Source organism: Solanum verrucosum, unplaced genomic scaffold (assembly GCF_900185275.1).
Source record: "Solanum verrucosum unplaced genomic scaffold, falcon-dt-bn FXZP01000163.1, whole genome shotgun sequence".
NCBI lineage: Eukaryota > Viridiplantae > Streptophyta > Magnoliopsida > Solanales > Solanaceae > Solanum > Solanum verrucosum.
The window spans coordinates 2,863,651-2,880,406 of NW_026020379.1; the positions used below are offsets into that span (position 1 = coordinate 2,863,651).

At 38.4% G+C, this 16,756-nt stretch overlaps 1 protein-coding gene across 3 annotated transcripts in view; it reads left to right on the forward strand.

The window, feature by feature from the left end:
- Positions 1 to 16,756, forward strand: part of LOC125838961 (cleavage stimulation factor subunit 77) — a 43,730-nt gene that overhangs the window by 22,009 nt on the left and 4,965 nt on the right. For all 3 annotated transcript variants that reach the window (XM_049517962.1, XM_049517963.1, XM_049517964.1), the window contains 6 exons: positions 201 to 265; positions 596 to 692; positions 12,986 to 13,045; positions 13,657 to 13,809; positions 13,932 to 13,998; positions 14,081 to 14,182. In XM_049517962.1, the coding sequence (XP_049373919.1) occupies positions 201 to 265; positions 596 to 692; positions 12,986 to 13,045; positions 13,657 to 13,809; positions 13,932 to 13,998; positions 14,081 to 14,182 (544 nt within the window). The remainder of the gene's footprint in view (positions 1 to 200; positions 266 to 595; positions 693 to 12,985; positions 13,046 to 13,656; positions 13,810 to 13,931; positions 13,999 to 14,080; positions 14,183 to 16,756) is intronic.

Below are 16,756 nucleotides of genomic sequence, written 5' to 3' on the forward strand. Positions count from 1 at the left end.
CACAAATTGGTGTATGATAATTTCATACTCGTTGGGTGGTTATATGTTGAATTATTTGATGTTTTAAACCAAATTACTCTTCCTAACAGTTTCTTTTCAAATTAGTTTGTATATATTGTTGACTCTCTTCTATTTTTTGACATCCCTGCATCCATGGTATCCTTTGGATGATATGCAATCATTTTTGTGCATTCATGCAGATGGCGCACAATGTTTTTGAAGCAGGGTTGAAACGCTTTATGCATGAGCCTGGATACATCCTTGAGTGAGTCTCCTTCTCTTCTAATTTACAAAAGGAATGCTACGTGGATGAGTGACTGCATGAGTTCCAGTGGAATCAGGAAGTTAGGATTTGTGTCCAAATTTGTTGGTATGCCAGCATAGCCCTATATGTAATGCATGGTGTAAGACTTGTGGCAACATCTGGTCCATGAGTGGAAGTGAAACAGTTGTACAATTTCAAGCATCATAACTTTTATATTCTAAAAAACATGCAACTGTTATTGATGACTCTTCTGCCTGGGAACAAGTAGCAGGGTTTGCTTTCTGTTCTTCTCTGAGCAGAAATAACCATGAGCTAATTAAAATGTTGCAGGTATGCAGATTTCCTTTATCGTTTGAATGACGATAGAAATATCAGGGCATTATTTGAACGTGCATTGAGCTCACTGCCACCAGAGGAATCTGTTGAGGTGTTTTTCTATTATTTGTTTCATTGCCTAATTTTGCAGTTCTTGCTTGTTTCAGGGTGCCTTTGGATGAGTCCTGCCTCTTTAATTTGTGAATATCTGTTCTTGTTGAATGTTTATCTTTATCTTCTTTGGCGTGTCTTGTTCTATAGTTTGGATCTTCTATGCTAAGATGGTTGCATGCCGGTGTTGCTTATTAATAGAACCAAGAAACATGTATCAATTGCTTTCTGTTTAGGCTTGTCAGATACTTTTTATCTACATGCTATTGCAACAACATTTTTCATGGTGAAGCCTGTTGTCTGCTTGCAAAGTTCTTTTTAGTGCAGGGTGGGGTTGGAAGAGAATGAGTCGGTTTATGTGACTCTTGTCTCTGGGACTCTGTATGTGTGCACATTGATGTGATTTTTTTGTTCTACTTTTTTTTTGTTTGAAATGGTTACAAAAAGGAGCCAATTGGTTCTACTTTCTTTTAAGTGGATGAACCTGAGTTCATCTATCATATGTTGGTGTTTCTTTCTGCAAATAATTCAAAAGAGGCTGAAGGTCATATCTCTGGATATCCTTTGTGTTTCTTCATTCACTGTGCATAGCTCATATATTTGCCTGGACTTGTCTATATTCACTGTACGATTACTCTGGAAAAGAAAGTCTCACAACTCAATGGCTTTTGATCTTCTTTCCCTCATATAAATATTAAATTGAAGGGGGCTGCACACATGAGTGCTCAAGTATAGGCCTAGAGTCTAAATTCCTAGTAATTTTTCCAGCTGTATTTGTTTTAACGAAAAATGAATAAAGTCCTGAAGAGGGAATGGACATCCAACTCCCCCAATACAAGGGAGCGGACACTGTTGGTTTAGTATTTCTCAGCACCTTTGTATTCAGACCAATTTATGCAGCTAAGAACATCATAAAATAGGCACATTCCACAAGGTTAACTTTTGTTAACTTTTCCCGTCAACCAACTACTTTCTCTAGGGATTTTTCCGGCAGCCATCATAGATATTCAGCCTTTATAACCTGGAGAAGGATAAGACTTTCTTTGATGATTGTTTCAGATCTTATGAGATCAGGAGACTTGGTTCTGGGGTTGAAACTTGGTTCGAATGGGTTGAGGTTGAACGCAGCAGAATTTAGGGAGACAAGTCACTATTAGTTAAATAATATTAGATGGATTGTGTTTGTCTTTAAAATGGCATCCAAGGCAGAAATTGTTGGTTAAGAGGTGGAAAGGGCCACTATGCAAATTCTTCTGTACCCTCAAGTACAATGAATTTGAGAGATACATCAGCTTCATAGCCTTCAACGGGGAACAAGTCTGTTCATTATTACACCAGAAGCAGCATTTAAGGAAGGGTGGGGTATTATAGCCCAAAGATCTCCAACTTCATTAATGACACCTATATTGCTCGAACTCTTCAAATTTATCTACGGGTGCGTGTCGGATCCTCCAATAGTAGTGCATTTTTGGAGAATCCAACATGGGTGCGAACAATTTTTTTGGAGAGTCCGAGCAACTTAGAATGACACAGTAAAGGAGAAGGTGTTGTTAGGCAATAACTTCTCCCAAAACTTGAATCCTTGTACAAAGAAGCCCTTAGAACTAACAGGTGGACGACAGTGGGGGCCAAAGAGTTGCCAATCTTCAGTAGCAGCTCGAGATCAGTGTTACTGGAGGTACTTCCATTTCAGAAAAAGGCCTTTCGGGAAATGCATTGCCAGAAAGCTTCAGGGGCATCAAGAAGCTCTGACATTGAATGATGCAAGGAGATGGTCTTACAACTCATGGAAGAACGCGATAGGGATAAATGTGTACGAGATGAATGACACACAATTCCTCTTTGAACTACCCTCCAGAAAGGCAGCAGAACATATTCTAACAGGTGAATGGAGATGGAGAAAGACAGTGGCATCATGATTGGTGGAAATCCTACCACCGGATGTTGGCCAGAAAATCTGACTAGGGATTGGGTGTGGATCAAAATTATGGCACCCTTTGAGTCTATGGTCTTGGAGGGTCTTCAAAGAAATAGACGACCATTGTGGTGGTTGGCTTGAAACAGAGGAGGAGACATCCATGAAGAGCCATCTTCACTAGCCGTGGATTAAAGTGAACGGAGATGGGTAGAATATTCCAAATTGAATTGGGAAAGTTGGAAAATCTTTTGAACATTCTTTATTCGACAGGGATCTAGATTTTTGCATGTGGATGGCAGAAAATCCCAAGAGCTTACAAAGTCAATCTGAAGTCATTTTACAGTCCGAAAATATTCCGGAGAGGTTTGACCCATGTTCTATCAAGCTAAACAACATAGAAGAAGCTGATAGTAAGTGGGAAGAAGATGATGTGAAATTTCCAGAGGATCAATTGGTGATTATTGATGAACCCAAACCTCTTGTAGTGGATGATAGTGTGACTGAGGATGGTCTCGAGTCACAAGCCACACTGAGATGTCATTTCAATCTCATCATCAAATTAAGTTGGTTATTTGGGGTATCCACCAAGGGGTATGATAAAGAGTTTTACTCTTTAATTATGATATTGGAGTAAAACAGTCCAGGGGAGGAGCAGAAAAACAGTGACAAAGCTAACAGTGTTAACAACAACACAGTTTCAAAGAAGTTAAGATATCTAATTTTCAACATGAAATTCAAAGCTGGTGAGCCCAGGATCAGAGGGAGAAGCCTATCCATTGTGGAACAACAAGAGTGAAACTAGTGTCTTGGAATGGAAGGGGATTAAATAATGAAAGAAAAAGGGAATTAGTTAGAAATCTTAATAATCAATGAGGGTATATGTCTATATTTTAGAGGAAACTAAGTTTGAGGACAATGTTAATGGTGTGATACACAACATTTAGAGTAATAGGTGGGTGGCTGAGGTGCATTTGGAGGCCGTGGGTGCCAGTGGAGGGATTCTATTCTATGGGACAAGAGTGTCTGGGAAGGGGAGTTAGTAGAGAGTGGTGAACAGTGCATCATTTGGAAATTAACTAGTCAAGACCAAGACTTTTTCCTTTTTTTTTTTGAGATTGGTAACTGTTTCTATTTCTTTAAATTAGTACATGGGTTGTTCTGAAACCATATTTACATAATGAACTTAAAGGCACTGTCCTATCCCTATAATGAGTCTAAAACATCATTGATAGAGACAGTGTCATTAGAGTAGATCTGATTACACCAAAAACACAAAGTTAGAATACAATTCAATTTTACTTGCTGCATATTACTCTCCCTAATCTCAAAAACTCTAAGATTTCTCTCTTTCCAGACAGTCCACCAAATAGTAGCAGGAATGATTCTCCAGTTGCTTCTGTTCTTTGCTTGTAATCCTGCTTCTTCCCAACTGTATAAGGCCTCTGCAATTCTACCAGGCATGACCCATGAGATGTTTTTGCGCCTTAGGAATAGACTCCACAATTGGCCAGTGACCTTGCACTGGATGAACAAGTGATTGACTGTTTCTGCAGTTTCCCCGCAAAAAAAACATCTTGAACACAGTGTAATCCCCCTCTTCATCAAATTCTCCTGTGTTAACACCACTTCCTTAGTCAGTAACCACACAAAACAGGCCACTTTGTGTGGGATCTTGGCCTTCCAAATGTGTTTCCAGGGCTATTTGGATGCCTGCATAATTGGGTGGTTCAACTTCCTATACGCTGCACTTACTTTAAAAGTCCCAGTACTGTTCCCCAACCACTGCAATCTGTCTTTCCCTGTCTCCAAGCCACTAAATTGTTCAATGACGCTGAAGAATTCTGTAACTCTTGGAATTTCCCAATCATTGAGGTGCCTTCTAAATATAAAATTCCACCCATGAGGTGTCCATAGCTCAACTATTGTATTTTGTTGCTGAAGAACCAGAGTATGTATGTCCGGGAAAAGTGTCTCCAGATTTCCTGTTTCATGCCAATCCTCCTTCCAGAATCTAGTTTTAGCACCATCTACGACTTTAATCTTGGTGTTTTGTTTGAATTCATCCCATAGTGATCGGATGGATTTCCATAAACTAACACCATAGGGAGTGGTAACTTCCTTTGTCATCCAATTGTCACTTTCTTCATATTTTGCTTTTATGACTGAGCCCCATAAATTCTGATCATCGTTGGAATACCTCCAAAGCCACTTCATTCTCAAAGCATTGCTTTGATTCTTAAGGTTCTTGATCCCTAAACCCCCAACTCTCTTATCATTGATCACTTTTTTCCATTTGACTAAGTGGTACCCCTTCCTTTCCTTGTTTCCTTGCAACAAAAACTTTCTCCTGATGCTATCCAGCCTATTAATGACACCTGGAGGAATAGGAAATAAAGACATCATATATGTTGGAAGTGCATCAAGCACAGAGTTGATCAAAGTCAGTCTTCCTCCAAGTGAGAGGTACTGAGACTTCCACCTTGCTAGTTTCATCTCACACTTCTCAATCACCCCATTCCAAATTTCCAAAGACGTGGATTTGGCCCCTAAAGGCATACCCAAATAAGTAGTTGGAAGAGCATCCACTTCACCAAGAATTAACTTCAAATTTTCCATATTTGGCACTTCATTAACTGGATACAAGAAGCTTTTTCTCCAGTTAACATGAAGTCCAGACATTCCTTCAAACAAGACTAGAATTAGTCTCAAAATTTTGAGGTGGTCCTCTTCAGCATCACAGAATTTCAGGGTATCATCAGCATATTGTAGATGAGTTATCTTTAGGCTTTCCCTTCCGGCTCTAGCTACTTCAAAACCTCTTAGCCATCCTTCTCTATTTGCATTCATAATCATATTGTTGAGTCCCTCCATGACTAACAGGAAAAGGAAAGGTGGTAAGGGATCACCTTGCCTTAAGCCCCTTTGTGAACCGAAAAACCCTGATGGACAACCATATATCAACACTGAGAAGCTTACTGAAGATATGCAGAATTTAATCCATTGTCTCCATTTGAGACCAAAACCCATCTTCTCTAGCATACCCATAAGAAAATCCCAGTTGACATGGTCATATGCTTTCTCAATATCTAATTTGCATAAGATGCCTGGTTTTTTCAAACTTGACCTGGAATCTATAGCTTCATTAGCTATTAGAACAACATCCATGATCTGCCTCCCCTTAATAAAAGCTAGCTGTTGTGAATTAACAAGTTTGGACATCACTCGTTTTTTGCCTTTCAGTGAGCACTTTTGAGAGAATTTTATAGATGCTTCCTATCAAACTGATAGGTCTAAAGTCCCTTAGTTCTTTAGCACCCTTTTTCTTTGGAATCAAGGCTATGAAGGTAGCATTAAAACTTCTTTCAAACCTCCCTTGGTCATAGAAATACTGAAAGGTCTTCATGATATCACCCTTGACCACTTCCCAACATTTGATGTAGAACCCCATTGTAAAGCCATCTGGTCCTGGTGCTTTATCCACTGCACATTGCTTTAAACTTCTCAGAACCTCCTCCTCATCAAAATTTCTTTCTAGGTCCTCTATTTCCTCCCCTGTTAGCCTTGGACAGTTTAAGAAATTGTTACCGGGTCTCCATTGAGTATTTTCAGAGTAAAGTTTCTGGTAGAACTCCACTATTTCCCCTTGGATCCTTTCTGGATCTTGGACTATATTCCCCTGAATGAGCAGTTGATCTATGTTGTTATACCTCTTGTGTGCATTAGCCATTTTGTGGAAGAAATTGGTATTCTTGTCCCCTTCCTTTAACCAAACAGATCTTGACCTTTGTCTCCAGTAAATCTCTTCATTTTTTATTTAACCCTCCAGTTTCAGAAGTAAAGTTGCCTTTTCCGTTGCTTCATCTTCTGTCAATGCTCTATCAATGGCAATATTTTCCACAACAGCCAGCTTTTCAAGAACATTCTTTCTCTGTTGGCCAAGACTTCCTTGCTCACTTCTATTCCATTCCTTCAATTTATGTTTCAAAGCTTTTAATTTAGATGCCAGGATGTAGTCAGGTGTCCCAATGTAATCGAAAGAGTCCCACCACTCCCTAATTCTATCTGTGAAACCATCCGTTCTTAACCACCAATTCTCAAATTTAAAATAACTTTTGTTCTTCTTCCAAGAACCACCTTGAAGTGTGACTGGGGAGTGATCTAAGATTATTCTCTGCATGGTATACTGTTTCAGATTACTAAAAACATCATCCCATTCTTGAGATACTAGGATCCTGTCAATTCTTGAAGCTATTTGATGGTTGTCCCCTTTAAACCAAGTGAACTTAGCATTTTCCAATTGAAGATCAATTAGATTCAAATCCTCAATCAAATCAGAAAACTCTCTCATTCCTAATGTTCTTCTAGTACAATTTTTCTTTTCTGAAGCATACCTTGCCACGTTGAAATCCCCACATATTGCCCATGGACCTTCTATTAATCCTCCAATAGAGCCAATTTCTTCCCATACTAGTCTTCTTTCCACATAGCAATTGGGTGCATAAACTCCTGTAATGTGGCAGGAAAAGTCCTGCAATTGTGATTCAAATTTACAGGTGAGAGTATATGTCCCTGTCTCTAGTACCTCCCCCTTCCATATTCTACTATCCCACAACATCATTATCCCTCCTCTTGTCCCACTCGACTCCAAACATGCCATTTTGACCCACCTATCCCCCCAAATCTGCCTTACCAACTCAGTGATATCCCCCTGTAATTTGGTTTCTTGCAGACAAATGATGTCAGCTTTCCAGTCCCCCATAATGTTCTTGATAACCCTCCTCTTATCTCTATTATTCAAACCCCTTACATTCCATGATACTAGTTTGAATTGCATCATGAAATGGTAAGGAAATTTCTCCCCTTTTCTTTACCCCCACCACACTTGAATTTCACATCAAATGCTACTAAACTTTTCAATTCTTTAGAACCTTTGAACCTTGTCTTCTTACAAACCACTGCAGCATCCTGATGTCTGGCTTGTCTGGCACTATCCACCTGTAATAGAAGTTCCAAAGCTTCTTGTTCATGGCCTTGGAAGTCAGCACCCAGTAATTTCCCCAGTCTGATCAGATTTTGTTTTACCCAAACAGATATCTCTCTCTTTTTGCGTAGTTAGATGTTGTTGTATGCACAATGGCTCAGCCTCTTCAACCTCCCATTCTTCAATGGAGGACGCTAATCTCTGCTCTAGCGTATTGCATGCAACTTCTTCTACCCCCTTCTCCATCCCGTCCCTAATCAAGATTTGCGACTTTGGATTTGTGGTTTGCAAGATTGCATCTATCAAAACATCGCTTGAACTGATTATTGACATCTCCTGCACGTTACTCTGTTCTGTTCTATCCTGCATACAAACTTGGAGGAATGGAGCAAGAGCCACATGAACATTTGGAAACAAAAATGTGAGGAGATCCTGGATCAACTGTTCAAGTGGGAGACTATTCAAGAGCAAATAATGCTTACACTTGCAGACGATGAACTTTTGCAAGAAATAAACCTGGCAATGTCATATGAGCAAGTGGCCAAAAATGAAGAGATAAGGTGGAGACCTGTTACCTTTGTCAAAAAAAGAAGAGGAGATAAGGTGGAGACAGATCCAGAATACTGTGGTTGAAACAATGGGATAAAAATACTGAATATTTTCATAGGATAGCAACATCTCATAAAAGGTTCAGTTCTATAGATACTTTGATGGAACTTGTGGAAGGAAGCAGTACCAATGACTCAGTTGCAATCAAAGAGGCTATTCAAAGTTTTTATCAAAATCATTACAAAGAGATGAAAGCATGGAGACCAGAACTACAACTACAGGGGTTACATGTATTAGTGTTGATGAACACGAAGAATTACAAAAACCATTGGAGGAGGAGGAGATTTCGGGAAGCATCAAATATGTGCTATGGAAAAGCTCCCTGGGTCAGATGGCTTTCCCATGTCTTTTTATCTCACTTTAAGGGACTAAGAAAGAGGAGATCAAGAGTGTTATCCAAATGTTTTATGCTAACAGACATAGAGATATTTTATTGCAACATTGTGGCAATCCTCCCAAGATATCACATGCTTCTGAGCTGAAAGATTTTAGACCAATAAATCTGATCACAGGATGTATATAAGGTGATATAAAAAATACTTGCTGAAAGGTTAAAAGGTGGTGGATAAGTTAGTCAACAAACATCAGAGGACATTCATAAAAGGGAGACAGATAATGGATGTTGCCCTTATTGCATGTGAGTGTGTGGACTCAAGATTTAAAGGTAATGAACCTAGTTAAATGTGCTAGTTGGACATTGAAAAACATATGGCCATGTAAATTGGAAGTTCCTGCGTAATACTTAAAGACAAATGGGATTTGGAGAAATACGTGGGGTCATATTAGATTTTGCATCAGCATGGTAAGGTTCTCTATTCTTGTGAATGGTGAACCAGTGGGTTTCTTACCATCAGAAAGGGGACTTAGACAGGGCTATCCCCTCTTGTTTATCCTGTCAATGGAGGGTTTTGATAGCTTGATGAGGATAGCAATTCATAACTGGTAGATTAAAGGCTTTCAGATAAGTGGCAGTAGTGGAGAAGTTAAAGAAATCCATCATTTACTATATGCAAATGACACTGTCATCTTTTGTGAGCCTGAAGAGGAACAAATAAGATTCATCAAAACAATCTTATTTTTTTTGAAGTCGTTTTAGGTTTGAAAGTGAATTGGGGAAAAAACAATGTGTTCCCTATTATGGAGGTGACAAAAATATTCAGAGTTTGGTAGATATTGTGGGTTGTAAAGTGGATAATATACCTACAATAAAGTGGGGAATGCCATTGGGGAATAAACATAAGAATTCAAAAATATGGGATGACACTGTGGAGAAGAAAAATGGAGATTAGCAAGATGAAAGAGTACCTATCCCTAGGAGGCAGACACATCCTGATCAATTCAGTGTTACATTCCCTTCCATTATATGTTACGTCATTTTTTCTATTACTCTCAGAAGTGTTGAGGAAATTGGAACAAACGGAGAAGGGATTTTCTTTAGCATGGTGCAAAGAGATTAAAGGCTATAACATGTTCAAATGGGAGATAACCTTGAATAGCATAGATAAAGAGAGGTTTGGGCATTAAAGATCTGACAAAGCAGGACAATAATATACCGATGAAGTGGTTGTAGAGATATCATAAGGAGGGGAGAACTCTATGGGAGGACATAACCAAATGCAAATATGGTGATAATAAAAATTGGTGCAGTACAGGTAATTATGGAGTTGGGGTCTGGAGAACTATTAGGAACTTGTGGCGAGAATTAGAGACTAATTTATACATAAAGGTGGGAGATGGTAGGAGAACAAAATTTTGGGGAGATGTCTGGAATAAACCGATCCATTTGAAGGACTCCTTCCCAAATTTTCTCATACTATGCAGTAACCCAGATTCAAAGATCAAAGACTGCTGGACACCACAGGGATGAAACCTTTCCTTAAGAAGATTCCTAAATGATTGGGAAGTGAAGAGAGTGGCCAAACTTTCTAGATGAAATAAAGGCATTCCAGGAACCAACAGTGATCCTGATTCATTGAGATAGTTACATAGTGCACATGGGGCTTTCACTATTAGCAGGGCGTGTACAATGGAAACTAACCAACATAGTAGTAGCCAACAAAGCTTGTGGGGGAAAGTATGGAGAAATTTAGCACCAAACAAGGTAAAATGTTTTACATGGTAGACCCCTAGAAGGGCATGCCTGACACATGAAGTTCTGAAGAAGAAAGGAATGACTATATTATCTTGGAGTTCATTATATGGGAAGATAAAAGAGACCAACAACCACTTATTTTTGCATTGCAGTTTCACAACCATCTTTCTCAAGCTCATGAAGACGAAATGGACTATACCTTAACACACTGCAGATCTGTTGAGTTATTGGATTAGAAGATGGGGTAGTAAGAGCTAGAAGGCATGGTGGAGAATGATCCCACATTGCATATGGTGGACAGTTTGGAGAGAGGAATAATGGAAAATTTTGAAGATACATCCAGTTCCATTCATAAGGTTAAATGGGATTGTATTGTATCTCTCTATTTTTGGAGTAAAGAAATAGGTTAGAGGAACACAACAACTTGTAGATTTTTAAAAATCTCTGTACGTGTCACTTTTCTTGTATATCCATAATGCTGAAGAATACAACATCACAATTTTCCAATAAAAAAAAGAATCTTACAACATGCAAATATATTTGATAGAGGAAAGCATGAGTCCCATTATTGAAGCAACTTTGCCTTTGAATCTCCAGAATACATGACAAGACAAAGACATAACTTGAGACATCACTTTGGGCCCATCAAAACATCCTAAAACTTAGCAAAGAGTTTGGGGTGGAGTTTCCCAGATGTGAAAGTGAGCAATGTAACTCTTTGCGAAGATAGATAATAAAATGTAATCTAAGAAGGAGAAGGACCAGGGGTTAACAACTCCAAAGAAGTGTAAACATGAAATTTTAGAAGATGCAAAATCTATTTTTGTGAAGATAGTTTGTACTACTTTTAGTGTAAACATGAAGTTTTAGAAGATGCAAAATCTATTTTTAATGTCGTAGATTACATTTAGAATCTGAGTATGAAGTATCCTTTTCCATTTTAGTCTTATAATCAAACTACTAAATCACATTATGAAAGTTTGAGGTAGGGTGGAAGAGATAAGGATGAAGCGGGATGTGTCTATTTTCGTGAACCATTTCGGATTCTTGCAGGGGCGATTTACCACGAAAGCCATTCATCTCTTACAGAGGTTGGAGCAGTACCTGAAAGGAAAAAACTTGCATTTGGTGTTCCTTGACTTAGAAAAGACGTAAAACAAAGTATTGAGAGAGGTTCTATGGAGATGCCCAAAGTATTGAGGAGTATCTGTGCATACATTAGAGCAATTAAGGACATGTACAATGGATCCAAGACCCGAGTAAGAATGGTTGGAGACTTCCTAGTTGAGATGGGGTTGCTCCAAGGATCAACTATTAGCCCGTTTTTATTTTCCTCGGTAATGAGTGAATTGACACAACATATTCAAAGGGAAAACCATGGTGTATGTTATTTGTAGATGACATAGTATTGATTGATGAGACACTCGAAAGCGTTAATGATAGATTGTAGGATTGGTGACAAACTCTAGAGTCTAAAGGTTTCAGGTTGAGCAGGACTAAAACAAAGTACATGGAGTGCTAGATTAGTGATGCATCACTTGAGGATGTGTGGACATACTAGAAGAGATAATAAGATGAGAGTAGCTTCTATGGTGGACAAGATGAGGGATCGAAGCTGAGATGGTTCGGGTATGCAAAGAGGAGCACAAATGCCCCAAGGAGGAGGCACGAAAGATTGACAATGACAGGTTTAAGGAGAGGTAGAGGTAGGCCAAAGAAGAATAGGGGAGAGATGATTAAACATGACATGACATGACACAACTTCAGCCCACTAAGGAAATGACATCAAATAGGAGAGCGTAGAGGTCGAAGATTAGGGTAGAAGGTTAGTAGGTAGTTGAGCGTTTCTCTCTCCTTTTTGTGGGCGAGTTTGGCTCTGGTTTAGAACACTTTATTTGCTTTCCTTTCCCCTTATCAATCTCACTACTATTGTGTAGTATAATCGTATTCTTTAATTTTACTACTATTGTTCCTTTTACTTTGATTATCTATGCTATTTTGCTGTCAAAACTTTTCTCCCCATTCCACTTGAGCCGAGGGTCTTTTGGAAAAAACTTCTCTACCTCAATGAGGTAGAGATAAGGTGTGGTTACACTTTACCCTCCCAAACCCCACTTTGTGGGATTTCACGTTGTTCAGTTTTTTCGGCTTCAATGTTTTTCATCATAGTTTTCTCTTGTATTTTTCAAACATGTTTCGAAAACGATTTTATCGAGCTGAGGGTCTTATTAGGAACCACCTCTCTACCTTACCGAAGGTAGGGGTAAGGTCTGATTACACCACCCTCTCTGGATCCCGCTTATGGGATCACACTAGGTACGTTGTTGTTGTACATTTTTTGGTTTAATTTTACAACTTGTGCAGTCTACTTTTACCTTTTTATATGAAATTGTTTCCCTTTTTTTGATTCTGTTAAAAAAAGAACATAACATAACCCAGGTGTCATTATGCTGATGCGTGACTTTTCCCTGATTCTAAGGTTTGTTGGAGTCTTTCTGTTCATGTAGCGTGAGCATTCCTTGAGTTGGAAAATTGAACACTAATATCAAAAGGCTTCCTAAAATCGGGGAAATTGAAAATTCTATTTGAATAATTAATATGCTACTCCTTTTCTTGCTATTTTCGCAATCTAACCATTCCTGTGATAACTCTTGTTTAAATGGAATCGTACTAAACTGCCTATTCTTTACGTAGGTTTGGAAAAAGTTCACTCAATTTGAGCAAACATATGGAGACCTTGCCAGCATGTTGAAGGTATTTTGTGTTTTTGCTGCTGATGTATATACTCTTGGTTTTTATATTGAACTTTGTGGGCTATTTTCAAGTCCAAATACAAATTAAACTTGTTCTTTTTGAACTATTGGCATATCTCGAATAGCATATCTTCTGGATTGCATTGCTTTTGCATTTAACAAGTATTGGTTACAGTTGACTATTCAGAGCTGCATATGCTTTTTTTCCAGACATGCCTATTGTTCTGTTTGTCCAATTCTGTGGACTTCCTAAATAAAAGAATACTCATTATATTCACTAATTTCAATTAGTCAATTTCATTAAGCAATTTAACTTTGTTCACAATGTGATTTTCTTGTACCAACCAACATAAGATTGTTGATAACTACTTGATTACTTTCTTTCCCCAGACCCCACTGTGTGGGGGACTACACTGGGGACGTTGTTGTTGTTGATTACTTTCTTGTCCATTAAAATAATATATGCAATGAAATGAACTTAGAATCAGATCCAATCGAACTTCTAATTAAAAGTGGATAGGGAAATTAAATTCAGATATTATCCTTCTTTGGAGGGCGTAATATTTAATACAATGATTACATTTGCTTTGTGCTTATTGCTTGTATTGACAGGTTGAGCAGAGAAGGAAAGAAGCTCTTTCCAGAACAGGTGATGATGGAGCATCAGAGTTAGAGAGTTCGTTGCATGATGTTGTATCACGCTACAGTTTCATGGATCTTTGGCCTTGCTCTTCAAATGACTTGGATCATTTAGCACGCCAAGAGGTTGTCAGCACACACACACACACACACACATATTCAATTATTGTTACAAGGGCACAAGTATCGTTTCCAAACATTATCTTAACTTGCATGTACTTTTTGCCTATTTGCGACCTGCTTTTCAGTGGCTCGCGAGGAACATCAATAAAAAACCTGACAAACCTACTCTTGGTATTGAGGCAGGTTCTGCAGGTATTATTGTTGGCTTTGTGTAATACTGAATTAAACTCAGTTTCTGAATTGTACTCTCTAACTCCTGGTTTCTTGAGCTTAGACAAGACTACTTCTGGTGTTTCATCCAATACAAATCCGCCTGCCAAGGTAGTGTATCCAGATACTTCAAAAATGACGGTTTATGACCCGAGGCAAATTCCAGGTAGGTCTTTGTAGCTCCTTATTCTATTGTCGGTTCTTGCTTAACAAGCTCCCAAACAGATAAATAGTTGTTCTATGTCCCTTCAACAGATGTTTGTCTCTGAGAGTTTGAGGTGCGATTAACAAACTTAGGAATGAATAATAGAATGTGTTTTGATTTCTTATTCATTAAATTATCCTTCATGATGTTATCAACATATTCTAATTTTCTAAATAAACATAGTTCCTAACCTTTTCAAATAAATAATGATGGACATTTGGTGGCAATTGTAGATCCTGGAAGGCAATTCTGATTGGTTAACATTTCAATGTTAGCTATCAACAGCCTGTCTCATTAATTGACTCCTGACATATATGAAGGAGTGTGGTTCAAGGGGCTATAGTTGGAGATGCCATTATTTCTAGTAGAGAAGTTACAATAACAATTTCAACTTCATGTTGGTCCTTTTAGGACGAAGTATGTATTTGACAAAATATAAAAGAAGCCTCCCTTAATCATTAAGTGAATAAAAGGGAACAACATGAAATTTGACCTCATAAAGTTCTATTCCCATGGGAAAAATCTATTTTATGATGCGTATTTGACAAAATATAAAAGAAGTTTCCCTCTATCATTCTAGTCTTCATAGGGCAATTGCATTGCTTTCCCGGTGTCAAATAAATTACTTACTTCAATTGGGGATTTGTTAATTTTCAAAAGAGTTGCACATGATTGATATTTCAATCACACCTTCAGATCACTGTTCTTGAACACAGAAATAATTGAGGACAGCAAGGTAAATCCAATTTGACAGTTATGTGGATTATTTCTTGGGCTAGCAAAGAGAGGAAGATGGGTTGAGAAAGAGAAACACAAATTTAACCTAGTCAGGACGACGGGAAGCTGATGGTGGGGTTAGATCATGTTGGAAACCAAGGGTTGGCTCTCTACTTGAACTTAGGCCATGGAGAACAGCAAGTTGAGCTGAGGATGAAATGATAAACTCAAAGTATATACATAATGGTTTTGGTATTTGAGTGTCTTACTGGCATGACATAGATACTTGGGGGTTTAAGTGCTAATATTTTATGAATTTATGCCTTGTGCTGGTGTTCATCTTTCTGTTTGAGACGGATGTTAGCTAGGGTAATACATGAGGAGTGTTGCAGATCATCAAAGGGTGCAAGAAATCACAAGAGGATAGCTCTCCTGGTGCACCCGTGAAGTTCCTATTTGAATTGAGGGATGGGCGTCTTTTGTAGAGAACCATTTAGTTTTATAGGTTCTCTTGTTTTGGTAGGCCTCTTGTATATGTGAATTTTTTCCCATTATTAATGAATATATTGCTAGATTAAAAAAAGTTGGTGTGCTTGTGACTAGAAGCCTCATGCTTTCTAGCTTCACCGTGGCAATGGAACTTCCAGTCCATTTAGAGAAATTAAACAAATGGGGATACATGTGTACAACATTATCAACTTCTTACTCAGAAGAGAGAAAGGCATCAGCTTATAAGCTTCACTCTTTTGGAAGGAATTAGATTATCACGTACAGTTGTATCCATAATTATTTTTAAGATGTTTTGCACTCTGATAGTAACTAAAGGCACCTGCCTATAGTTATATCCTCATGCTTTCTAGCTTCACCGTGGCAATGGAACTTCCAGTCCATTTAGAGAAATTAAACAAATGGGGATACATGTGTACAACATTATCAACTTCTTACTCAGAAGAGAAAAAGGCATCAGCATATAAGCTTCACTCTTCTGGAAGGAATTAGATTATCACGTACAGTTGTATCCATAATTATTTTTAGGATGTTTTGCACTCTGATAGTAACAAAAGGCACCTGCCTATAGTTATATCTCCATAGTCTCCTAGTTGACGAATGGTATTGTTTGTTCATTGATTACATTGAACTTTACTTTGGACTTGATTTTCAATCACCGAATCAGCAAGTTTTTGTGAGATGGGCCATGAAAAGGAGATGGTTGTAGTGACCTCTTGTTTTATTGAGTTACTGAACTTGGGGGTTGCTCTGCTGGACTTTGATGGCAAGGATGAGATCAGCTGTAACTCATCAACGGCTGTGTAAATACTCAACCTATGGAGCAACAGTGGAAGATCCATTAATCATCGAAGACGAAATTCTGGCCTTCTACCAAATGTTATATAATGAATCTAAATTGGAGACCTGAGTTTACCTCCAGGATTGTCACAAACTTAATGAAGAGGTGATGCAGTGGTTATAGAGATCTTTTGATGAGCAAGAGGTTTTGGAAGGTGTTGAGGCATATGCATCAGACAAAGCTCCAGGTCTAGATGGGTATACCATAGGGGTTTTCCTCACTTGCTGGGACATTGTAAAGTAGGATATAATGCAAACATTGAAGAACTCTCAGTTTCAGCAATACTTTGAGAGGAGCTTTTAATGCAACCGATGTTTCTCTATTTCTCAAGTGCTGATTGAGAGGGTAGAAAGGTGATACACAAATTGGTTTACAAAACAATAAATGTCATTTTGGGTCGAAAGGTGATGCACAAACATAGAAAGGTACTTGAGGGTGTGAAGTGAGTTGTTTACCAACCACTTATCTAG